Below are 27,733 nucleotides of genomic sequence, written 5' to 3'. Positions count from 1 at the left end.
CCCAGCACCACTTGTTGAAAAGGATGTCCTTTCTCCAGTTGGCTGTAAGTATTTGGGTTTATTTCTGGGTTCTCTATTCTGTTCCATTGATCTATGTGCCTATTTTTATACCAGTATCATGCTGTTTTGCTGACTATGGCCTTGTAGAATAATTTGAAGTCAGGTCATGTGATGTCTCCAGATTTGTTCTTTTTGCTTAGTCTTGCTTTGGCTATGCAGGCTCTTTTTTGGTTCTTTATGAATTTTACAATTAGTTTTTCTAGTTCTGTGAAGAATGATGCTGGATTCTGATGGAAATTGCATTGAATTTGTAGATTGCTTTTGGCAATGTGATCATTTTCACAATATTGATTCTAGTCATCCATGAGCATAGGATGTGTTTCCATTTGTTTATGTCATCTGTTATTTCTTTCAGTGGTGTTTTATAGTTTTCCTTGTAGAGGTCTTTCATCTTCTTGGTTAGGTATAATCCTACTTTTTTTTTTTTGGTTGTTGTTGTTTGTTTTGCAGCTATTGTAAAAGGGGTTGAGTTTTTAATTTGACTCTCGCTTGACTGCTGTTGGTGTGAAGCAGAGCTACTGATTTGTGTACGTTAATTTTGTATCCTGAAACTTTGTTGAATTCATTTGCCAGTTCTAGGAGCTTTTTGAATGAGTCTTTAGGGTTTTCTAGGTATACGACCATATTATCCACAAACAGTGACAGTTTGACTTTCTCTTTACCAGTTTGTATGCCCTTTCTTTCTTTTGTCTGATTCCTCTGGCTAGGAACTTCTAGTACTATGTTGAACAGAAGTGGTGAAAATGGGCATCCTCGTCTTGTTCCAGTTCTCAGAGGGAGTGTTTTCAACTTCTGCCTGCTCAGTATAATGTTGGCTATGGGTTTGTCATAGATGGCTTTTATTACCTTAACGTATGTCCCTTCTATGATGATTTTGCTGAGGGTTTTAATCATAAAGGGATGCCGGATTTTGCCAAATACTTTTTCTGTGTCTATTGAGATGATCATGTGATTTTTCTTTTTAATTCTGTTTATGTGATATATGACATTTGTTGACTTATGTCAGTTAAACTATCCCTGCATTCCTTGTATGAAACCTACTTGATCATGGTGGATTATATTTTTGATATGCTGTTGGATTTGTTTTTTGTTTGTTTTTGAGATGGAGTCTTACTCTGTTGCCCAGCCTAGAGTGCAGTGATGTGATCTTGGCTCACTGCAACCTCCATCTCCCAGGTTCAAGTGATTCCTGTCTCAGCCTCCCAAGTAGCTGGGACTGCAGGTGCATGCCACCAAGTGTGGCTAATTTTTGTATTTTTAGTAGAGACAGGGTGTTGCCATGTTGTCCAGGCTGGTCTCAAACTCCTGACCTCAGGTGATGCACCACCTTGGCCTCCCAAGGTGTTGGGATTACAGGCATGAGCCACCGTGTGCAGCCTGCTATTGGATTTGGATCACTAGTATTTTGTTGAGGATTTTTGTGTCTATGTTCATCAGGAATATTGGTCTGCAGGTTTTTTTGTTTGTTTGTTATGTCCTTCCCTGGTTTTGGTATTAGGGTGATACTGGCTTCACAGAATGATTAAGGGAGGATTCCCTCTTTCTCTTTTGAAATAGTGTCAGCAGGATTGGTACCAATTCTTCTTTGAATGTCTAACAGAATTCAGCTGTGAATCTGTCTGGTCCTAGACTTTTTTTGTTGACAATTTTTTTTATTACCACTTCAATCTAACTGCTTGTTATTGGTCTGTTCAGAGTTTCTATATCTTCCTGGTTTAATCTAGCAGGTTTGTATATTTCCAGGAATTTATCCATCTCCTCTAGGTTTTCTAGTTTATGCACATAAAGGTGTTCATAGCAGCCTTGAATAATCTTTTGTATTTCTGTGGTATCAGTTGTAGTATCACCTGTTTCATTTCTAGTTGAGCTTATTTGGATCTTCTCTCTTTTCTTGGTTAATCTCACTTATCAATTTTATTTATCTTTCCAAAGAACCAGCTTTTTGTTTCATTTATCTTTTGTATTGTTTTTCTTGTTTCAATTTCATTAAGTTCTGTTCTGATCTTTGTTATTTATTTTCCTCTACTGGGTTTGGATTATTCTTGTTTCTCCAGTTCCGTGAGGTGTGACCTTAGATTGTCTGTATATGCTATTTCAGACTTTTTGATATAGACATTCAATGCTATGAAGTTTCCTCTTAGCACTACTTCTGCTGTACCCCAGACGTTTTGATAGGTTGTGTCACTAACTTCATTCAGTTCAAATAATTTTTAAATTTCCATCTTGATTTCATTGTTGACCCAACAATCATTCAGGAGCCGGTTATTTAATTTCCATGTATTTGTATGGTTTTGAGGGTTCCTTCTGGAGTTGATTTCCACTTTTATTCCACTGTGGTCTGAGAGAGTACTTAATATAATGTTGATTTTCTTAAACTTACTGAGACTTGTTTTGTGGCCTATCGTATGGTCTTTCTTGGAGAATGTTCCATATACTGATGAACAGAATGCATATTCTGCAGTTGCTGGGTAGAATGTTCTGTAAATATATGTTAAGTCCATTTGTTCTAGGGTACAGTTTAAGTCCATTGTTTCTTTGTTGGCTTTCTGTCTGGATGACTTGTCTAGCATTGTCAGTGGAGTATTAAAGTCCCCCACTATTATTGTGTTGCCATCTATTTCATGACCAAGTACCCAAAGCAAATGCAACAAAAACAAAGATAAATAGATGGGACTTAATTAAACTAAAAAGATTCTGCACAGCAAAAGAAATAATCAGCAGAGTTAAAAGACAACCCACAGAGTGGGAGAAAATCTTCACAATCTATACATCTGACAAAGGACAATATCCGGAGTCTTAAAAAAAAAAAAGACATGCAAATGGTCAACAAGCATATGGAAAAATGCTCAACATCACTAATGATCAGGGAAATGCAAATCAAAACCATCATGTGATACTACCTTACTCCTACAAGAATGGCCATAATCAAAAAATTAAAAAATAATAGATGTTGGTGTGGAGGTGGTGAAAAGGGAACACTTTTACACTGCTTGTAGGAATGTAAACTTGTACAACCACTATGGAAAACAGTGTGGATATTCCTTAAAGAACTAAAAGTAGATCTAACATTTGATCCAGCAATCCCACTACTAGGTATCGACCTGGAGGAAAAGAAGTCATTATACAAAAAGGATACTTGTACATCCAGGTTTATAGCTGCACAATTTGCAATTGCAAAAATATGGAACCAGTCCAAACGCCCATCAATCAACAAGTGGATAAAGAAAATACGGTATATACACACCACAGAATACTACTCAGCCATACAAAGGAACGCAATAATGGCATTCACAGCAACCTGGATGAAATTGGAGACTTTATTCTAAGTGAAGTAACTCAGGAATGGAAAATCAAACGTTGTATGTTCTCACTTAAAAGAGAGAGCTAAGCTATGAGGACAGAAAGGCCTAAGAAAAATACACTAGACTTTGCAGAATCAGGGGAAAGGATGGGAGAGGGGTGAGGGATAAAAGAATACACACACTGGGTACAGCATATACTTTTCGGGTGATGGGTGCACCAAAATCTTGGAAATGACCACTAAATAACTTATTCATGTAACTAAACACTACCTGCTCCCTAAAAACCTATTGAAAAAAAACAAAAACAAAAACCTTAACAGCGCCCCTTTCTGGGTCTTCCAACTGTCATAAAGCTTTCTACCTATTTGTACCTGAGCAGTATAGACAAGCCCTTAATGCTCTAACAGAACACCATGGTAGTCATCAGGGTCTAATTGCTTATTACAGTCTTCCCTTAGACCTAGTGGCAAAAGCCAACTCCTTATCAAGGGCAGTATTAGCAGCTGTCAAACTAGTAGAGGCTTCTACTAATGTGGTTTAAAGATTTATTTAGACTTCATGATACCTCATGCTGTGCAATCCTTGTTATTTACTAAAAACACATTTCTCAGCAAGCAGGTTCACCTCCTATGAACTTTTATTACTTTCTCCCCTACACATTTTCACCCAGTGCTGTAATATCTGAAAGTCTACTAACAGGAAGATAACACATGATCTCACTTATATATGCAAACTAAAAAAGTCAAACTTATACAAGTTGAGAGTAGAATGGTGGTTACAAGAAGCTGGGGAGGTAGAGGTCTGGGGTGGAGGGAAGGGAGATGTTGATCAAGGGGTACAAAGTTCCAGTTAGATGGGAAGAATAAGTTTGAGATCTACTGCACAGCCTGTAGTAAACATAGTTAATAAATATGTATATTTCAAAATTGGTAAAAGTAGATTTTAAATATTCTCACTACAAAAAAATAAGTATTGAGGTGATGGATACATTAATTAGTTTGATATAAACATTCCACAAAAATGTATACATACACAGGTATATCAAAACATCACATTGTAGCCCATAAATATATACAATATTTATTTTTCAATTAAAATAAAGATCTAAATAAAAAATAAAGAGGCATGAAAACTGAAAAAGAAAAACTCATTGCTTATTTCTCTTTAATTTTTAATTGCACAAACTATGCAATAATACCATTTGACAATTGCCCCCTAAAATTGCCAATAAGTCTGTCATATAATCTTACCTACGCTTACATATATGTATATAATAATTTACTTTTTATGTGTTATTCATTATAAATATGTATATATATACTGTTCATTTTTTATATAGCATATATAAATGCTTGAATAGAAACAGGTTAAAATGCTTTTATATCTTAATGAAAAAAATATACTAATGTAGTAAGAGAGATGGGGATTGAAGAGAACACCCACCAAACTTCCTTTCAAGAAATATTTTGATAATCAATAACTTCCTACATAAAGTATATCTCTTTGATCTCTATTTCTAATAAATGTTACTCATAGACAAGTTTAACAAAAAGCCTGGTACTGTTTTTCCAGTACCCAAAGAAAGGGAAACCTATAATGAGTTAGTCTCTGTCTGAACAATAACTGTGCTTCAGACAGATATATTAGAAACTCCCCCAGATTAAATTTACATGTAATCTTGTTTGTTGATAGGTCATTTTTTGAAAGTAAAACGGAAAAAATATCAGGCAGGATATACTGCAACAGTGTCAACTGACCCCTAAATCGTGACTCCTTACCAGAGGTTAAACCAGCCCAGATGACAAAGTACTCCAAGGGACTAATGTAATATGTTAATCTACTCAGCAAAGCTTGCCAATTATCAAGACATTAGAGAGTTAACATTAATAGCAGCTATGCCTTTGGTGTAGTCCATGATTTTGGAATACTGTACAAATAATTAGGGTTTCTGATCTCAGTAGGAATCCCAATTTCAAGTAGTCAACCATTTTAAGTTTTCTAATGCTTCCTTAGGGGATGGTTATCATAAAGTCACACTAAAAGGGATAACATTAAGGCTAGCAGGAGATATCCTAGCTAATCTTATGACATACAGTCCTGGCCCCCATGATATCCAAAAAGTCAAATCTTTGAAGACGTTTTAAAAGGTTATTTTGGAATGCCTACAACTGGCTCCAGAGTCTGAAGAAAAAAACGTGATGATAAATTACAAAAAGAAAATATCTTTCAGGACACTTTCAGGACAGACACTTGGTGGCACCAGAGGACCTCAATGGAACTTTGTAAAAATTTTATAGGAAATTACCCATCAGAGCAAGGACAAACTGAACATTATACTCAATTAGCATTGGTGGTGAAATTTTACTAAAATTGCTGAGGATGTCTCTGGTGTACAGCTGTCATTAGCACTGTCCTGGTAAAACTGTTATCCTTGTAAATCCAAGCCTTAGGGTCCCTATAAACACTTCCAAATGGATTTCCTAAAATTAACCCCTAGCACGCATTCTGAATATGTTCATCATTGCTTCCATCTTCTCAGGATGAACTAAAACTTTGCCAGAGAGCTACAGTTCTGTGAGTAGAAAAAAAAATTACTTGATTTTGTGTTTACAACCTGAGGATCTCCAGGGACTGGGTTACTCATTTTACTGGGACTGTCATTACAGAACTTTGCAAAACCTTGTCATTTACTTAGAAATTCATTGCCCCCATCATCCTCAAACTTGAAGAAAAGTAGAGAGGACTAATGGCACACCGTATCTGACACTCTTAAACTTCCATGACCAAGAAGGTTACCTCTAACTCATAACATCATGAAGTCCATACTCCCCTACATTCACTGGCTTTTACCATATAAACTTAAGAGTTTGCCCTATGAAGTTGGCTACTTCGCCCTTCATTTTGGACATTTCTTTACTTCAGACAAATGTGGCAAAGTACTCCAAGGGACTAATGTAATATGTTTCAGAGTCTAATCACAAACAGATAAAAGTTGCTTTTCTTCTACATGACCAAAAGCTCAGAGATAGTGTCTTCTGGAAATGACCTCAGAGAGGAAAAACAAACATCCTGAAACCATATTGGAAATAATCCTACCAAGAACTTTGACTGCTAGCACAGTGGCTAAACCCCCAGGGAATAGATCCTTGAATTCATGTCTCCCAGATGAACAGACGCTAGGTTTCACTAATACACAGAATGCCATTCCATCAAGAAATTTAAATCTAAGGAGTCTTGAGAAAGCTTCAGAAGCAGACATCTTCAGAAAGAAACAGCTACCATTCAAGAGGTATGGATCAAGACAGCCTCTACCCAAGACCTACAGAGTCTGTTTTTATATGGACCATGAACCAAGAACGGTTTTTATATTTTTAATGGGTTAAAAAGAAAAATAAAAAAAGAATAACATTTCAAATCACCTGAATATTGTATAAAATATAAATTTTAGTGTCCATAACGTTTTATAGGAACATAGCCATGCTGATTCATGTAAGTACTGTCCGTGGCTGCTTTTACACTATAACAACAGAGTTGAGTGGCTGTGACAGAGACCATGCCGTCCACAAAGCCTGAAATATTTACTAGACGGCTATTTACATAAAAAGCTTGCTAATACCCTACCTAGATAATCAGAGCCAAAGATTGCAATGCTTTTATTTGCAGGCTTTTGTTCTTTATTTTCTGAGATACTTTCTTTCCCCTTTCTTAATCCAGCCCCTTAAGTGAGTAAAAACATATCATTTATTAACCATGATGGTTTCAGACACCCTTATCCTTAATATTGCTCTCTATATTCTTGGCCACTCTATGGTGTGAGTACAATTACTAATGGAAATTTTTGATTTGGGGATGGCCTCTGTTCTCTTGGTTTAATATAGGTATTCCTGGCTGCTGGCTTAAAAGTGATCTACAAGTTCTGATAATAAACTTTTCCTTAGTGTTTTTCCATGTTGGTGTGTTCAGAAGTGTGACTTCTGGAGTCTTAAATACTGTTGCATAGCCACTGTCCTATAAAATGATCCAACAAATTATGATCCAACAAAAGGAAAAACTGATACACACACACACACACACACACACACACACACCACCAGAAACCACCTACACGTCATCATGACTCTTCATCAAGCAGCATAAATCTTGATTGATCACATCCTAAATAATAATGGTTTATTTTTTTTCCAGCTCAGGTTGAAGAAGCAAAAGGGGACTGAGAACTGAAACCACCTGCATCAATATAACAGAGATATTTGGAGTGAGAACTGAGAATACCTGTGTCAACACAACTTAGTTTTTGTTCCAGGAAATCTTTGCCCAGTAAATATAAGACTATAAAAACCAATAAATTATATCACTGTTTGTTTCAGACAACTGCTGCAAAACAACTTATCTGAGACAATGGTTTATTTGGGTAAACATCTAGTTTATCAAACAACTATTCTCAAGAGTAGCTTCAAGAGCCTCAATGTTGCTACATTCACAATCCTAAATACTACATTACAAAATTTGCCCAATTCCCATCAACGTCCTGCCTTAAAAGAACTGCCTAAATCTACTTGCACCTAGACCCTATAACCCTCTACGTAGTCCAATACTGATTTGCACCTTTTGAAAGTACTAAGACTCTGTAGTGTTTTCACTTATTGCAATGAGTTTCAATAAACACACCTGCTTTATTAACAAGTTCTTTGGTGATATTTGAGGGAATGCAACAAGGCAGTTCTAATTTACACTGCTAACAACAAATGAAAGTTCTTGTTTTTCTAAAAGTTGGTAAAGGTAGGAATCTGGCTTTTTCTTCAGATGAAATCCCGCTCTAATACCATTTCTCAAATAATCTGTTCTTCCCCACTGATTTAAAAGCCACCGTTAACATTCACTAAATTATGTATTTGGATCTATTTCTAGATTCTGTTGTGTTTTACTAAATAACTATGTACACTGCACCAAGCTACTTTAATTATGACAATTTATATTATGTTTAAGAATCAAGTATGACTATTTCATTCCCTTCTTTTTAAAAAATTTCCCAGTCACTCTTACATGTTTATTTCCACATAAACCTTAGAATAAGCTTAAGTACCCTAAATATGTTCTTGACATTGTAAATTGGATTTATTTATTTTTAGAGACAGTGTCTCACTCTGCACTCAGGCTGGAGTGCAATGGCACAAACATAGCTCACTACAGTCTCAAACTCCTGGGCTCAAGTGATCCTCCCACTTCAGCCTCTCGAGGAGCTAGGACTACAGGCACATGCCACCATGTCCTGCTAATATATGTATTTTTAAATAGAGACAAGGTCTCACTATGTTGCCCAGGTCTTGAACTCCTGGCCTCAAGTAACCCTCCTGCCTTGGCCTACCAAAGTGCTGGGATTACAGGTGTGAGCTACTCACTGCAGTTGGTTGTTGAATTGGGTTCATTAAACTTACTGATTACCTTAGGGATTGTGATAACTTTATGCTGTTAGCTCTATGCAAAAATAAGATATAACTTTACATTTTAAAATCTCCTTGAAAATTAGTTGTACTTAGTATTTACCTATTCTTTCCCTCCATATTCTTTCCCTCCACAGATAGGTCTGTTTCATACTTGTCCTTCACATAATTCAACCCTGATTTTACTCCCATAATCTGCACAACCTTTGGATCTGTCTAACCTCGAAATTTCAATTATTTCTGGTTTGGTCTATCCACTATCACCTGACTTCTGATTCTGATGTTACCCCCAATTCCTGTTTCAATATTACCAAACAATGAGAACAGAAATCAGCATAATTACACTTCCAGGTTTTAGTTGTTAAGATTACTCTGATGGAACAGCAGAAGAAGCACTATCATAAATGCTTCAATACAGACAAGCTACGGAGAAAATAAGAGCTGACACTATTTTTTAATATTTGGTTACATTATGTAATAACACCCCGGGAAAATATGGTACTACTTATGAGGTTTCATTGCTTTCAAAATATTCTCACTCCCCTATAGCACACAATGTGTTTCTCAGATGTAAAATAGTTTTCAGAGTTATTCACAGTGCTGTATCAAAAAGCCTGAACAAAATTCTTATTCTCAGTTTTCTGGAAGCCTAAATGTTACCAACAGCTTTAGTTGGGATTTTCTTGAGATTTTATTTAAATAATCCACGAACCCCTGGATCTGTTAGAAAATTTAAAAATTAACTTGGCAATAAGGATTAGAATACATTTTTAAATAGATGCTATAAATACTAATCTGAGAGAAAAAAATACTCACTGTATTAGTCAGCTTTCATACTGCTATAAAGAACTGCCCAAGACTGGGTACTTTATAAAGGAAAGAGGTTTAATTGACTCACAGTTCAGCATGGCTGCGGAGGCCTCAGGAAACTTACAATCATGATGGAAGGAGAAGGGGAAGCAAGGCACCTTCTTTACAAGGTGACAGAAAGGAGAAGTGCTGAGCGAAGAGGGAAGAGCCCCTTATAAAACCATTAGATCTCATGAGAACTATCAGGAGAACAGCATGGGGAAACCACCCAAATGATTCAATTACCTCCACCTTGTCTCTCCCTTGACATGTGGGAGTTATATTGATTACAATTCAAGATGAGATTTGGCTGGGGACACAAAGTCTTAACCAATCACTTACCTTTTGCCATTTAAGTTCCTGTGTCTCCACAATAATTTTACCAATCTGCTCTTCATAATGAATTTCTGCTTCCTAAGTCAGAAAGAAAAAAGAAAAGTGCTATAAAAATAAAGACTTCAAAACTTCCAGTTTCAGCTCTTTCTGGAGAGATATAGATATAGAAATAGCATACTCCCACCTTTACAATAAGAAAAAAATCTAGACAAACTGCAAATTAAATAGACAAGTCCATCATAGAACTGAGGTCCCAGATCAATCAAGTACCCAAAATCTGGATAGAGACACATGCCTAGAGAAACGGAATCCTGACATTTGCTTACCTGGGACATAAGCTACCGAGGACTGGTAAGAAGCTTCAATGAAAAGTCCTTATTAAATTGCTAAAGGTAGAATGTAGGCTACTGTAAAAATACGAATCTCCTGAAATAGAGAGATTTACACTTTCTAGCAGGCTTTTCTTCTAGGAAACACACCAGGTGCTTACAGAAAAGATTGAGAAAAATCCTATAAAAACTTTCCCCTGCAGCACTGGCTATGCAGGGGAAGAGCACTCACAAGCCATCTTCCCTATTTCCTCTACAGATCAAAACCCTTAATCTGCAGAGGGGAGGGCAACAGAAACTATAGCTAAAAGCACTAGTGGAAACCCTCTGCAGCTAGGCAAGAGGACCAAAAGTCATCACTAAAAATTCTACCTAGGCAGACCTATCTTCCTTATCTACTTTAAGCAGCAATTGGGAAGAGGAGGACTGGGAAAACAAGGCAACAACAGTTCTTTCATTGTGAGAGGGGCAGGGATACATGCTAGGCCCAGCATTACATACGAAGGAGGGACCAAACACTCATGAAGATCTCATCCTGAGACTCAGGTTCACCTAAGACTAAGGTTTAATGAGAATATCAGAGAATGCCCTTCTTCCCCTATCTTCTACCACCACCATGCCAATAAGCATCAAGTAAAAAGAACAAGGAGATACAGCAAGGAGAACTGCAAAGACAGAGTTTCTCTGGGAAGCAAGACAAAGAGAAGATTCAAAGTCAAGTGGGGAGGCCCAATGCCAAGCAGGAAGCAGTCATTTAGAAATACTCTCTGGATTTGTTTAAAATAATGTAATACTCCTGAATTCGCCCACATCATAAACATAAGGTATCACTAGAGAAATCTGAAGCTTCTGCTGAAAACTTTAACAGGCAGAGTAGAAAACTACCCGGTTTAAGTATTGAAGGTGTGCCTCAACAAACATACACAGAGCTCTTCTGCAAAAACTAGGAGATTTTTTTTCCCCTTTGGTTCCTTTGGTATTATTTAAAGAAATCTCTGCAATCACTAGCTGACTACTAACAGCAAAGTCAGTAGCCACACACAACAAAGACAACAGACTACAAATTAGTTCAAATACACACTAAACAAAGACAACAAGAAGCAAGAACCCTAGAAAGTGAGAAGAGTCTGATTTCCAGAGCTGCCATATATCCAAAATGTTTTCAACAAAAGTTACAAGGCATGCAAAGAAAAAACAAAGAGTAGCCCATTATAAGGGAAAAACATTAATGGAAATTATACTTTAGGAAGCCCAGAAATTGGACATAAAACTTTTAAAAAATTATTTTATGTTCTAGGGTACATGTGCACAATGTGCAGGTTTGTTACATATGTATACATGTGCCATGTTGGTGTGCTGCACCCATTAACTCATCATTTACATTAGGTATATCTCCTAATGCTATCCCTCCCTGCACCCCCCACCCCACAACAGGCACTAGTGTGTGGTATTTCCCTTCCTGTGTCCAAGTGTTCTCATTGTTCAGTTCCCCCCTATGAGTGAGAACATGCAGGTGTTTGGTTTTCTGTTCTTGAGATAGTTTGCTGAGAATGATGGTTTCCAACTGCATCCATGTCCCTACAAAGGACACTGAACTCATCCTTTTTAGCGGCTGCATAGTATTCCATAGTGTATATGTGCCACATTTTCTTAATCCAGTCTATCATTGATGGACATTTGGGTTGGTTCCAAGTCTTTGCTATTGTGAATAGTGCCGTAATAAACATACATGTGCATGTGTCTTTGTAGCAGCATGATTTATAATCCTTTGGGTATATACCCAGTAATGGGATGGCTAGGTCAAATGGTATTTTTAGTTCTAGATCCTTGAGGAATCGCCACACTGTCTTCCACAATGGTTGAACTAGTTTACAGTCCCACCAACAGTGTAAAAGTGTTCCTATTTCTCCACATCCTCTCCAGCATCTGTTGTTTCCTGACTTTTTAATGATCGCCATTCTAACTGGTGTGGTTTTGATTTGCATTTCTCTGATGGCTAGTGATGATGAGCATTTTTTCATGTGTCTGTTGGCTGCATAAATGTCTTCTTCTGAGAAGTGTCTGTTCATATCCTTTGCCCACTTTTTGATGGGGTTGGGCAAGGACTTCACTGTCTAAAACACCAAAAGCAATGGCAACAAAAGCCAAAATTGGCAAATAAGATCTAATTAAACTAAAGAGCTTCTGCACAGCAAAAGAAACTACCATCAGAGTGAACAGGCAACCTACAGAATGGGAGAAAATTTTTGCAATCTACTCATCTGACAAAGAGCTAATATCCAGAACCTACAAAGAACTCAAACAAATTTACAAGAAAAATACATAAAACTTTTAATCAAACTATTTTAAATATGGTCAAAGAGCTAAAAGAAACCATGTACAAAAACGTAACTATTAAAAAGATAATAAGCAAATGCTAAAAAAAACTTCACAGTCATAAATTTGGCAACTTAGAGAAATTGGCCAATGTCTCGAAAGCCACAAACTATCAAAACTCAACCAAGATAATACAATCTAAATAGCCCTGTAACTATTAAAAGAGTTGAGTTTTTAATAAAAAGTCTAAGAAATCTTCAGGCCCAGATGGTTTCACTGGAGAATACTACCAAATATTTGAAGAATTAGCTCCACTTTTACACAGTCTCTTCCAGAAAAGTAGAAGAGGAGGAAACACATACTGATTTTATCAGACCTATTTACCATAATACCAATACCAAAGACAGCACAAAGGGATTACTCTGACCAATATTTCTCACAAATTTTGATGCAAAAATCCTTAATAACATATTAGCAAATAGAATCCAACAATGTAATTTTAAAATTATACACCACAACAAGTGGAATTCATTGCAGGTATGCAAAGCTGGTTCAACAGTTGAAAATCAATCAGTGTAATTTATTACATCAATACGCTAATCATATGATTGTATCAACTGACACAGAAAAAGCACTTAACAAAATTCAACATCTATTCTTGATAAAAACTCTGAACAAGTTAGGAATAAAAGATATTATCCTTGCTTTTTGTAAAGAACATTTACAAAAGCCCTACATTTAGCATCATATTTAATGGTGAAAGATTGAATGCTTTCACTCTAAGATCAGAAACAATGCAGGGATGTCTATTCTCATCATTCTTATTAAATATAATACTGAAAGTTTTAGCCACTGCTATAAGGCATAAACAAACAAACAAACTGATTGGAAAGGACAAAATAAAACTACCTCTATTTGCAGATGATATGATTGTATGCATAGAAAATACCAAGGAACCTACAAAAAAACTCCCAGAACCAGTAAGTGAATTTAACAAGGTCACAGGATACAAGATTAACACACAAAAAACAATGTCACATTTCTGTATTTTAACAATGAATATGCAGAAACCAAAATTTAAAATGCAACTTATAATCACATCAGAGAAAATGAATTATATAAGTATACACTTTGAAAAGCATTTATAGAATTTGTATGCTAATATATACAACATAAATTAATTAAAAACATGCTGAGTGAAAGCACCCTTACCCAAAACAATACACAATGATGATTCCATTTAAATGAAATGGCGGAACAAATAAAACTAATTGAGTTTGGTAAAAAATCAAGAGAGTAATCATCCCTTGGGGTGGGCATTAAGGATAGAATTTGCCTGGAAAGAGGGATGAGGGAGCTTTCTGGGTTGATGAGAATATTTTACATCTTCATAAGGTTTCAATTATACAAGTGTATTCATCTGTCAAAACTCACTGAATGTACAGCTAAGATGTGTACATTTCATTGTATATAAGCTTTAGTATAAGGAAAAACGCTGTAGAGAAATAGTAAACTCTTTGTAATGATATTTATTTTATTTTTTATTTTTTGAGACAGAGTCTCGCTCTGTCACCCAGACCCAGCCTGGAGTGCAGTGGTACGATCTCGGCTAACTCCAACCTCCGCATCCCAGGTTCAAGCAATTCTCCTGCCTCAGTCTTTCAGATAGCTGAGATTACAGGTGCATGACACCATGCCCGGCTAATTTTTATATTTTTAGTAGAAACGGGATTTTACCATGTTGGCCAGGCTGGTCTGGAACTCCTGACCTCAGGTGATCTGCCCACCTCAACCTCCCAAAGTGATGCGATTACAGGAATGAGCCACTGCGCCCGGCCCATGATATTCATTTTAAATATCAGGAGGAAGTATACTGATGTCTGCAATTTACTTTGAAATCATCAGAATGAAGTCAAAAGAGGGATACATAGATATGTGATAAAGCAAAAATAGTAAAATGTTAATGTTGTATGAGTGTTCACTGGAAAAATTCTTTCAGTTTTGCTGTGTGTTTGACAACTTTCATAACAACATGTTGGAGAGAAACCAAAGAGTAGATATTAACAGATAAAATACGTGCTTTTTAAATGAAAATATTTTTCTATGATTCACTCTTTTATTTTATTTTTATTTATTTATTTATTTATTTTGTTGAGACAGAGTCTCGCTCTGTCGCCCAGGCTGGAGTGCAGTGGCCGGATCTAAGCTCACTGCAAGCTCCGCCTCCCGGGTTCATGCCATTCTCCTGCCTCGGCCTCCCGAGTAGCTGGGACTACAGGCATCCACCACCACACCTGGCTAATTTTTTGTATTTTTAGTAGAGACGGGGTTTCACTGTGTTAGCCAGGATGGTCTCCATCTCCTGACCTCGTGATCCGCTCACCTGGGCCTCCCAAAGTGCTGGGATTACAAGCGTGAGCCACCACGCCTGGCCTATGACTCACTTTCATGTCCTTTGATTTATTATACATATATACACATATACACACTTATGCTATGTTACTCAAAGGTAGACTTTCATGAAAGTTGTCTCATTTAGAACTTTTTTAGCAGCAAGTAACAACAAAATCCAGCTCACAATGGCTTATGGGAGTTAGCATCTCATATGAACAACAGTTTAAATGTAGAGTGCTTCTACAATTGACTATTTCAGAGGCCCACTCAACAATATCATCAATACTATGATTCTGCCCATCTTTCCATTTTGCCATTATCAGTGATTTTCATCATGCTTTCCACCCCTCATGGTTGCAAAATTGTTACTTTCCTTTTAGGCATTAATGACAAGTCAGAGAACATCTTGTAGTAGAAAAAGTATACTCTCTTAATAAAAGGTTAACAAAACTTTTCCCAGAAGCTTCCCAACACGCATTCCCTAGTATTTCATTGGCCATAACTGGGTCACATACCCTCTCCTAAGCCAGTCATTGACAGGGGAAGTACATTGGATCTTTATAGGTGATTAATACCAGTGAGGACTTATCTGACTCACATTCATGAGAGGTGGACCCTATGACACAATTAGGGTTTTTCCAACCTGGAAGAAGGGAGGAAATCCCTACCAACAGTATATACTACAAGATACATAAATGATGAGAGATTACAATCTCCTACAGTAATACCTTTCTATTATCAAAACATATTGAAAAAGGAAATAAATGTACATATATACATTTGTTCTGGGAAGGACTGTACATAAAACATGCATCTCTTCTCAAAGCAGCTGGACTGAAAATGTACAAGATACTGTTTTGATCATGTAGGTCTGGTTCTCTTTTAACGACTTCTCTTTCATTGGTTAGAGTGGGTTCTGAGGTCTTACCATGATCTAGATATTGTTCTAAGTACTTTATATTTATTGATTAATTTAATCTTGGACATAATATGAGGTAGGTTCTCTTACTATTGCCATTGTATACATAAGGAACCTGAGATAGCAAGAGGGTAAATAGCTTGCCTAAAGTCACACAGGAGGTAAACGGCAGAGCCAGTATTCGAACTCAGATCATCTGTCTCCAAAGTCTCTTAAATGCTGCATTACATTACCTTGAAGAGATTGTGGATGCTGCAGAACAGTATGGGTTGTTATGATACATATTCCTTTCCTTCAAAAACTTCAGAAATTAATCTTTATATCCCCTCAAATTTAGGAAACCATTCAAAATCATTTTACCTATGTTAAATATGCAAGCACAATCTGGTTATTTGGTAAAATGTCTCAAAATAAAAACTAGAAATATTTGTTGAATGAAAAACAAAAGAATTTAAGAATTGCTATGAATGTTCTAATACTAATAGACACTTTTCTATACCAGAAATCTTTGTCATAGATTAAGTTGACAAATGTGAAAATAGTAGTTTAAATACTATTAAGAAAGAGATTTGTTTAAATATAAACTTTTAGACTAGCCCATGAATGTTAGAAATATTTATCTTGAGTACTTTTCAGACCAAGAAACTATCTGGAAGAGTGATTAGTATTTTCTTAGACAACATGAGAAACTGAGTCGAGCAATTTCGTAGGAGGTGGCTTATGAGTTTGAAAAGGAATGTACAAGTACCCAGTTACAATTTTGGCTGCTTGGACATGTGCCTGGTGTATGTACCTAAATCTGTTCAGGGTCAAGAATTGAAGAGGCCTGACCAATACATAGCCCATCTTGTAAAACTACAGCCTGAAGCAAACACTTTAAAAAAGGCATGACGCTTTCTAAAGGTTATAAAGAGTAAATAAACCATCAAATTACTCCTCTTTTATTGTTTTTATAAAAACACTTATATCCTTGTAGTCCTAAGGCATCTAATAAAAAATAAACACTTTTAAGATTCTGTATTCTAGGTACTTTATTGAAGTTAGAGATAACATTTTTATTAAATTTTTTTTCTCATTGACATTTAATAATAATTTTTATTAATAACTTTTTAAAGCAGCCTTAAAGGAATAAACAGAAGAAAAATTAAGGCTCTAATAAAAAGTTAAATAACAATTTTTAACAGAAAGCATAAAGTTAATAAAATCCTACTCTAGTACAAGCATTATTCTAATGCTATTTTTCTGCAATGTGGCTAAACCATTTTATCCGTTTTCCATGTGGTATAAAGATATACATTCTACAAATCATAATGATCAGAAAGGGGTATGATTCTATCCATACCGTTTTTAATTTTATGGGGTATTGAAATGCTGCTTAATGTTATTTACCACAAATACCATTAATTACCCAGTTTTCCCTCATACTTTTCTTAGAAAGTCATTATTTTAAACCACTCAAAACTCCACTGACTTTTATTTACTGCTAATTTAGAATTCAAAAATTTATTCTTTGGATATTTAACAAATTTAATGTGCCCTTTCTGAACTACCCTAACACTTTGCTCATGATTCTATTATGATACATAATAATACACACTATGTGATAGTATAGTCATTAATTTGCATGGCATGTGATGCCCATTACATTTTCAATTCTCTTAAGGCATAGATTGAGAAATGGCTTATAAAAGGTTATCAAATTAATGCATAATTTAAAAGCCTAAAAGATTTGTGGTAGAGATCTTTTATCCCCATTGTAGAGATGATTTGGCTCAGAAATATGTTTTTTGTTTTTGTTTTTGTTTTTTTTGTTTTGTTTTTTGTTTTTTTTTTTTTGAGACGGAGTCCCGCTCTGTCCACCAGGCTGGAGTGCAGTGGCGCGATCTCGGCTCACTGCAAGCTCCGCCTCCTGGGTTCACGCCATTCTCCTGCCTCAGCCTCCCGGGTAGCTGGGACTACAGGCGCCTGCCACCGCGCCCGGCTAATCTTTTGTATTTTTAGTAGAGACGGGGTTTCACCGTGGTCTCGATCTCCTGACCTTGTGATCCGCCCGCCTCGGCCTCCCAAAGTGCTGGGATTACAGGCGTGAGCCACCGCGCCCGGCCTATGTTTTGTTTTAAAACTTTCAACTTACTTCCTATTTTTAGAATCCAGTAGATTTCATGCTGAAATCTGGATTTCTAGGTTCTCTTCAATAACTGAAAAAGCTGGATAGCACAGAGCTTATTTTTCTACATGCCAATAATTACTTGGAACTGAATGGCAGATGTAGGTTGAACTGAAGATATAGGCTTTCCAGGTCAAAAAAATTCCTGCCCTACTCATATCACGTGCCAACTGCCTGAATTCTGAAGGAAGGTGTCTGTTACTTGTTACTTCTGTGCTATATTACTGTGCATCCCCACTCCTTATCAGTAATTCTATCTATGTGATAAGGACATGTATCAAAAATGATGTCTAACTTCTAAAATGCACATATTGTGGATTCAATATAAACTATTTTGTTGATTCGGACTGTTAATTGGTAGATCATTATAAATTTTAAACATTCCATTTTTTTCAAATATTATTAGCATTTTAGGTTAATACAGAAAAAAATGAGTAATGTCCCCTCTTTTATTAATTACTATACAGTTAAGAAGTGAAATATAGTTTAGCAAATTAAGAAGATGTCTTTTTTTTTTTTTTTTTTTTTACTTTTAAGTAATCCCCCCTTATCCATGGGTTCACTTTTTGAGGTTTCAGTTACCTGCAGTCAACCATTGTCCAAAAATAGGTTAATATAATACAATAAGATATTTTGACAGAAAGTGAGACCACATTTGCATAATTTTTATTATAGTATATTGCTATAATTGTTCTATTTTAGCTGTTTTTAACTTCTTATATGCATAATTTATAAATTAAACTTCATTACAGGTATGTGCACGTAGGGAAAAACAGTATACATTGCACAGAGTGTGATGCTATCTGAGGTTTCAGGCATCTGCTGCAGGTCCTAGAACTTACCCCCATAAAAATAAGAAGAGACTACTATATCTTGTTGTCCTACCTTCTAGCTTATAAAACACTTACGTGTTTTGCTCATTACAACTAAAGACATTTTGCTATCTAACCCTTTACAATATAACTCAATTTTATGTTAATAACTTTATTCATTTCAGCTAACTTATACATGTCAATGGAAGAGCACTGGACAAGGAATGGGGAGATGTCAGTATGAGTCTCTGGGTTTTAGGTTGGTCTAGAAGGTATCTCAGGTCACTTTCATCTCTAAATTTCTACAATTTCATGATCCTGCAAAAAGACTGATGATGTAGAATACATCTCCAAGATCATACAGAGAAGAGAACCATAAAGAAGTAATCCTGATAATCAGCATCTGATAGTTCACTAGAGGCTGAGAAACAGGCAGATCCACCAGCAGTCTTATGAGGATAGGCTTAGGGTTCCGGGCCCGCCAAGGAGGAGGGACTCTGGCAAATATCCTAGAATTTTAGTTGGAACTCCAAGAGCTACACTCTTAGAGTAGAAAGTGGAAATAAACTACTCCTCACAAAGATGAAAACAGCTTCCAGGTAACTCAATCTCTGACTAGTAAAATAATCTGCCCAACTCCAACTTCCAGAAGCAAAAGTAAATCTCTCTAAAGAAAGATAATACCATCCAAAGCCTCAAATTTCCTTTACAATTTTTCATGCACAAAGTCAGTCACTGAATCAAAATTTCCTCTATTTCACCGAAGATAAGGTCAAATGACCAAAAACCAAGAGAAAAAGAGAGACAATAGAAATGGATCTACAAGAAATCCAGATATTGGATTTATTGACATAGACTTTAAAACATATGTGATTAACATGCTCAAGGAAATATATAACAAAATGAATTTCCACAGAGGACTGAAAATTATAAAAGACAAACCAAATCGAAATATTAGAACTGAAAAATATGATAAATCAAATTAAGAACACAATAGATTGAGTTTATCAGCAGATTAGACAAATTGAAGAGAGGATTAGTAAAGTGAAAGGACAGAAAAAAATAGCTAGACTGAAACAGAGAGAAAAAATATGGAAAATATAGACAAAATAAACAGTAATAATATAGAAGACTTTAACAAGACTGACAAAGTTGATCTATATAATTCATATTCACAGAACACTGCACCTAAGAAAATGCAGAATACACATTCTTTTCAAATTAATCAGTGTTAGAATATTTACCAAAATCAATTATATGCTTGGCCAGAAAGCAAATCTCTACATATATTAAGTGGCTGCAATTATATGGACTATATTATCTGATACAGTAGAAATAAGCTAAAAATCAATTTTTTAAGTTGGCAAAAAATAAAATACTCAAATATTCTTAAAAGAAGTATACTTCTAAATAGCCCATATGTTGAAGAACTAAATTATAAGAAAATTAGAAAATAATTTGAATAATAAAAACACAATATATAAAAATTAGGATCCAGCTGAAGCTATATTGAGGAAAATTTATAGTCTTATAAATGCCTAAATAAGCTAAATACACATCTCTACAATTTTAAAACAAAAATAACAGCCAATTAAATAAAATAAAGGAATGAAATAATGAAGATAACAGCAGATATTAACAAAACATAAAACAAATATACAATGGAGAGAATCAAAGCCAAAACTTAATTCCTCGAAAAGTTTAACACAACTAATAAATCCTTGGTAAGACTGATCCAAAATTCCTACTCATCCATCACGTCCCAAATGAGTTATTCCTTCCATGAAGCTTCCCTCAATCCTCCAGTAAAGTTATGCATTTCCTTATCCATACTTTCAGAATATCTTGTGCACACCTTTTTTTTTGCATGATACTATAATAAGCGCTAAAACTTGGCATAATAAGTCCTCACTAAATGTTAAATGAGCCACCAAATATAGTTTGCTTGCTTAATATCTCTTAAAAATAAAAAAGAAACCGTATTCAATTTGTACTGTACTATCTATTGAATTTTCACTGTTTCAAAGTCCTAATATTTTTAAACTTTTTATTGTGAAACAATTTTAGATTTACAGAAAAGTTGCAAAGATAGTAGAGAGTTCCTGTATACTCTTCACCCAGCTTCCCCTAATGTTAACATCTTAGGTTACAATGATACATTTATCAAAGGCTGAGAAAATAACATTGGTACTACACTATTAATTAGAGCACAGAGTTTATTTCAGATCTCACTACTTTTTCCACCAGTATCTGTTCCAGGATCCAGTCCAGGTTACCACATTGCATTTAGTCATCGTGTCTCCTTAGATTCCTCCATTCTGTCAAAGTTTCTCAGTCTTTCCTTGTTTTTACTGATTTTGACACTTTTGAAGAGTATTATTGAGGTATCTTGTAGAATGTCCCTCAAATGGGGCTTGTCTGATATTTTTTCATGATTATACTAGGTGTGGGGGAAGAATGTCATAGAGAATAAAGTTTCCTTTTCATCACATCGCATCATGAATATTTGATATTCATGTGAATCACTGATACCAACATGAATTATTTCTGGAGATTTTAACTTTAATCATTTAGTTAAGGTAGTGTCTTCCAGGTATCTCCACTGTAAACCTAGTATTTTTTCCCTTACATATTCTAGTCATTAGAAACAAGTCACTTATTCACAATAGGGTGGGGTGTTAGGGCATAGAATTAAGCTCTGCTTCCTGGAGGGAGGAATAGCAAACAATTTTGAACAAGATATAAAATCACTATAGTAAATTACTAAATAATCTGGAAAAAATATTGTGTGACTGTGTGACTACCTTGTATTGCCTTAAAGTTTCAGCCATCAAATTTGGCATTCATCAGTGGATACTGCCTGCAGCAATTTTTTTTTTTTTTTTTTTTTTTTTTTTGAGATGTTGTCTCACTCTGTCGCCCAGGCTGGAAGGCAGTGGCATGATCTCGGTTCACTGCAACCTCCGCCTCCTGGATTGAAGCAATTCCCTGCCTCAGCCTCCCGAGTAGCTGGGATTACAGGCACCCGCCACCATGCCTGGCTAGTTTTTGTATTTTTAGTAGAGATGGGGTTTCACCATCTTGGCCAAACTGGTCTTGAACTCCTGACCTTGTGATCCACCTGCCTCGGCCTCCCAAAGTGCTGGGATTACAGGAGTGAGCCACTGTGCCTGGCCTGCAGCAATTATTACTGTGATTTTCTAAGGATTATTTTTCCATTTCTCCTTTTCCTCCTACATTTAGTAGCTGAAATTCTTTTGTAAATATTTTTCCCAGCTGAGTGTGGTGGCTCACACCTGTAATCCCAGCACTTTGGGAGGCCAAGGCAGGTGGATCGCTTGAGCCCATGAGTTTGAGACAAGACTGAGCAACATAAGGAGACCTCATCTATACATAAAATTTAAAATTTAACCAGACATGATGGTGCCACCTGTGGTTCCAGCTACTCTGGCGGCTGAGATAGCAGGATTGCTTAAGCCCAGGAGGTCAAGACTGCAAGTGAGCCATGGCTGTACCATTGCACTCCAGCCTAGGTAACAGAGCAAGACCTTGTCTCAAAATAATAATAAATAAATAAATAAATTCCCCTCTCCCCAATTTATCTATTTAATCATTTATTTATATTAATAGGGGATCCAATAATATCATTATTTTGTGGTTCAAATTGCTCCAGTTTTAACCATGGGAGCTCTTTCAGGCTGTCTTGTGTATCCTTTTGACATCATTTTAAGTACTTCCTTACTTTCCAGCACTACAAGATGCCCAGCCCTGAAATAAGTCACGTCTCCTGGTTCCTTTTACTAGAAGTCCTGGTTTCTTTTACTAGATAATAATATTTAGATCCCAAGATCTGGGTGTCAGTTTTTCTAGGCCCCCTCAGCAGAGAAAGCTAGAAAATATATGTATATACGCTAACCCATGTATACACATGTCTATATTTATCTTGCTATCTGTATATAATTAAACCATGAATTCATACTGATATCTCCAATTCTTTTTTTTTTTTTTTTTTTTTAATGGAGTCTCACTCTGTTGCCCTAGGCTGGAGTGCAGTGGTGTGATCTTGGCTCACTGCAACCTCTGCCTCCCAGGTTCAAGCAATTCTCCTGCCTCAGCCTCTCAAGTAGCTGGGACTACAGGAGTGCGCCACCACACTCAACTAATTTTTGTATTTTTGGTAGAGATGGGGTTTCACCATGTTGGCCACACTGGTCTTGAATTCCTGACCTCAGGTGATTCACCCGCCTTGGCCTTCCAAAGTGCTGGGATTACAGGCATGAGCCACCCCGCCCAGCCCAATCCTTTTTTTTTTTTTTTTTTTCAACTTTAAGTGCCAGGATACATGTGCAGAATGTGCAGGATGTGCAGGTCTGTTACATAGTCATAGGTAAAGGTGTGCCATGGTGGTTTGCTGCACAGATCAACCCATCACCTAGGTATTAAGCCCAGCATCCATTAGCTCTTCTTCCTGATATTCTCCCTCCCCATCCCTGCCCCAATAGGCCCCAGTGTATGTTGTTCCCCACCATGTGTCCATGTGTTTGCATCATTCAGCTCCCACTTATAAATGAAAATATGCAGTGTTTGGTTTTCTGTTGCTGCATTACTTTGCTGAGGATAACAGCTTTCAGCTCCATTCATGTCCCTGCAAAGGACATGACCTTGTTCCTTTTTACGGTTGCATGGTATTCCATGCTGTGTACATACCACATTTTATTTATCCTGTCTATCACTCATAGGCATTTAGGTTGATTCCATGTCTTTACTATTGTGAATAGTGCTGCAATGAACATACGTGTGCATGTATTAATATCTTTATAATATAATGATTTATATTTCTTTGGGTATATACCTAACAATGGGATTGGTGGGTCAAGTGGTATTTTTGCCTTCAGATCTTTGAGGAATCACCACACCATCTTCCACAATGGTTGAACTAATTTATACTCCCACCAACAGTGTAAAAGCATTCCTTTTTCTCTGCATCCTTGCCAGCATCTGTTGTTTTTTGACTTTTTAATAATCACTATTCTCACTGGCGTGAGATATCTCCACCTTTAATGCAGCAGCAAAGAGCTCATTCTAGACTTCCCCTTTGCTTATTTGTAACTTCTTTCAACAGTGAAAAAATCTACCTAGCTCTCAGTATCTATTTGCTTATCTGTTCAACCCTAGTATACCTGTAGTTTCAGAATTGCTGACATGTACCCACTCAAGAAACAAATTTACCAAGTAGAGAGGAAACACTGTTTATGTACCCTTCTTTTTGTCTTTAGCCTTACAGTATCCCGTCAAAATGCCGTTTTCCCAAGTTACTTAAGTCAACTTCTTTTCCCCCTACTCCGCTCACTGAGGTATTTATGTTACCTATTTGTGAAAGTTTGTTACATTTTCATAGTATAAATTCCACACTAGAATTCTCCTGCACATCCTTGTAAATTTGCATATAGTACAGTTTACTCTTTATGGTGTCATTTTACGTTTGGCAGAAGAATGCTGTGGTGAACCACTACTATATAATACAGAAGAGTTACATCATCCCCTAAATTTCTCATGCATTCCATATAGCAAACCCCTCTCCTATCCTCCAATACCTAGTAATCACTGATTTATTTTCCATTGCTATAGTTCTGTCTTTTCCAGAATGTCATATAAATGCATCATATAATATACGGCCTCTTGGATCTGGCTTCTCTCAGAAAATTTCATTTAAGAGTCACACCTCCATTTTTGAGGATTTTTTGCTGGGAATAGAATTCTAGGTTGGTAGTTATTCTTTTAGCATTTTAAAGGTGCCATTCTATTGTCTTCTGGGTTGAGTAATTATTACTGAGAAGCCCACTATCCATCTTCATCTTATTGTTGTTACTTTGAAAATAATGAATCTTTTCCACTTGTGGCTGCTTTCAAGATTTTCTGTTTGTTTTTCAGTTCTTCCATGATGTAGCTGGGTATGATTTTCTGTGTATTCATCCTACTGGGCATCACAGAGCTTCTTGAATCTCTGGGTGGTATGTTTAATCCATTTTGAATATTTTCTAATGCCATGCAGTTCTACAATCCTGTCTTCTACTGTGTCTAATCAGCTGCTAAATCTATTGAGTTATTAATTTGGATATTGTATATTTCACTTTCAGAATAAAATTCTCCACCTCTCTCCCTATTTTTCTCAATTCCTCTGATTTCTTCAATGTATTAATTAATTGTTACAATGGATTAGTACATTAATACAATGTATTATTCACAATAATATTAAATGACCCTTTCTATTTAAATGTCCTTTTCTGTTCAAGCTCCAATATGTAAATCACATAAGTTTTATTTTTATTGTCTGATTTTTCTACTGGTATTGATCATATAGTGTATCTGGTATGTCTAATCCTTTATTACTTTTAATCTTTATTGTAAAGCATCTCAAATCGAAAGAAAAGGTTCAAGAACACAATGAAGAACTTTACTGAAACATTCGGGGATAATTTCCCAACATGATAGTCCATTATCTTCAATACTCTAGTGGGTTTTACTACAAATAAAGACATTCTTTAATAAGTCCATAATACAAACATCAAAATCTGAAAATTAACATTGATACATTTCTACTATTTCTCAGACCTCATCCAAATGTTACCATCTGTCTCAATTGTGTTAATTAATAATGCTATTTTTTGGTTTTAAAAAATATATAGGTGAGCACAGTGGCTCACACCTGTGATCCCAACACTTTAGGAGAACAAGGCGAGAAAATCACTTGAGTCCAGGAGTTTGAGGCTAGACTGGGCAACATGGCAAAACCCCATCTCAACAAAAAATATCAAAAAATTAGCCAGGCATAGTGGCACATGCTTACAGTCTCAGCTAGTTGGGAGGCTGAAGTGGGAGGATCACCTGAGTCCAGAGGCTGAGACTGCAGTGAGCCATGACTGTCACACTGCACTCCAGTCTAGGTGATAGAGTGAGACCCTGCCTCTCTCTCTATATATATATGTGTGTGTGTGTGTGTGTATGTGTGTGTGTATGCATATATGTGTGTGTGTGTGTATTTTAAATTACTTTTACACATTCCAACAATAAATTTTAGTAAACTGCAAATTTTGTAATAGTGTTTATCTAATAAAACGTAACTGAAATAGAGTAATTTAATTTTCACCTTACCAAATTCTAACATTGTACCTGTTTCTCAACGTACCTATCTGACCACTGACAGAAGAGTAGTGCTTCTGTATGTATATAAAATGAAAAGTAAAAATTCTTCCCCACATGCACAACACACACACACACATACAACACATCTTTCTTTTCTCTCTTCTAAGGTAACCATGGTTAGTGGTTTAATATACATACTTCCAGAACTTTTTTCTATCATATCCAAACTTCTTTATTTTTATTTTTGCGTTTTACAACTTGTGTTTTTCACTTAACAGTATATAGACAGTCCTCACGTTGCAAGTTGATGAATTTCAGTTACTATGGTTTCATTAAACAAAACTAATTCCCCAACAATATGGTTCACATTTCAGTTACCATGGTACATTATTGTGAGTAATTGCACAAACCTTACCATTAGCACCTTAGTCCCCAAACCGCTACATAAATAATGCATGTGCATCCTAATCAGTGATCAAACGTGTCACTTCTACCACAGTCTGTCAATGACTGGTCACTGTGTATCTGTCATGCAATCCATGTGCAGACAATAAAGTAGGTTGTTATGTTCCTTTCTTGCTACCTGTGAAAAATCCATATGACATTTTATGAAAATGGATCATCAGAAATGGGAACTGGCCAATGAAGATGAAACTGCTGCAAGAAAAAGAAGGAAAGAAGGGACAGAGGAAGAGAGGGAAGGAAAGAGAAATTTTACTGGAAGTAAAATTCAAATTGAGTTATTGAAGAAATGGCTGAACATAGGAATGTTAACACTGCCATTTGAGAGACTAGATATGCAGCTAGAAGAACACAGAAAAGGTATCTTATCAACATAAGATACCTAAGAACTTATCAACATAAATGAGAAAAGTGACTGTGATAAAAGGATTAAGATGTCTCAGAGGAAGTGATGCCAGCAAAGACATCATATTAAACAACACTGAAAGTGCAAAGGACACCATGTAGGAAGCTAATCCAAATTTGAACAGGAGTATTATAATTTGCAAAGGCAGAGAAATTATTCTTATTCTAATATTGTAAGTTATACAACAATAAGGCAAGCATTGTCCAAACTACCTTGGCAAGTTTCTCACAAAGAAATAAAACACTTTAATTTTTAATGTTTCTAATGTTTTGAATTACAGTATACTAAATATTTAATTATTTTTATTATTTTAGTGTATTAACATTTAAATTATAATAAAAATATACTGAGAGTATATAATGTTTTCACAAATATTTTTAACAGTCACAAAACAATCATAACTTTGATCATTGATTATTCAAATTGCTTTGCATGAAGCCATTTGGGAGGCCAAAGGCACGAAGATCGCTTGAGGTTACGAGTTCAAGATCAGCCTGGGCAATATGGCAAAGCCCTATCTCTACAAAAAGTACAAAAAATTATCCAGGCATGGTGGCATGTGCCTGTAGTCCCAGTTATGCAGGAGGCTGAGGTGAGAGGATTGCTTGAGCAGGGGAAGTCAAGGCTGCAGTGAGCTGTGATCATGCCATTGCATTCCAGCCTGGGCAACAGAGTGACAGCATGTCTCCAAAAAAATTAAAATTACTTTGCACAATCTTAGCTTGCAGGGTCATTTTTTATGGTTTCACACTACCATGCAAGCGAAGGACTTCCTCTATCACACACATCTTCCATAT

The 27,733-nt window shown here is 36.0% G+C and overlaps 1 protein-coding gene across 1 annotated transcript in view; it reads right to left on the bottom strand.

Moving 5' to 3' along the window:
- Window positions 1-27,733, bottom strand: part of CCDC73 (coiled-coil domain containing 73) — a 151,701-nt gene that overhangs the window by 102,538 nt on the left and 21,430 nt on the right. The window contains 1 exon segment of the mRNA XM_030917797.1: window positions 9,995-10,066. Coding sequence (XP_030773657.1) covers window positions 9,995-10,066 — 72 coding nt within the window.

This window comes from Rhinopithecus roxellana, chromosome 15 (genome assembly GCF_007565055.1).
Source record: "Rhinopithecus roxellana isolate Shanxi Qingling chromosome 15, ASM756505v1, whole genome shotgun sequence".
NCBI lineage: Eukaryota > Metazoa > Chordata > Mammalia > Primates > Cercopithecidae > Rhinopithecus > Rhinopithecus roxellana.
This window is presented reverse-complemented; position numbering and strand designations above follow the sequence as displayed.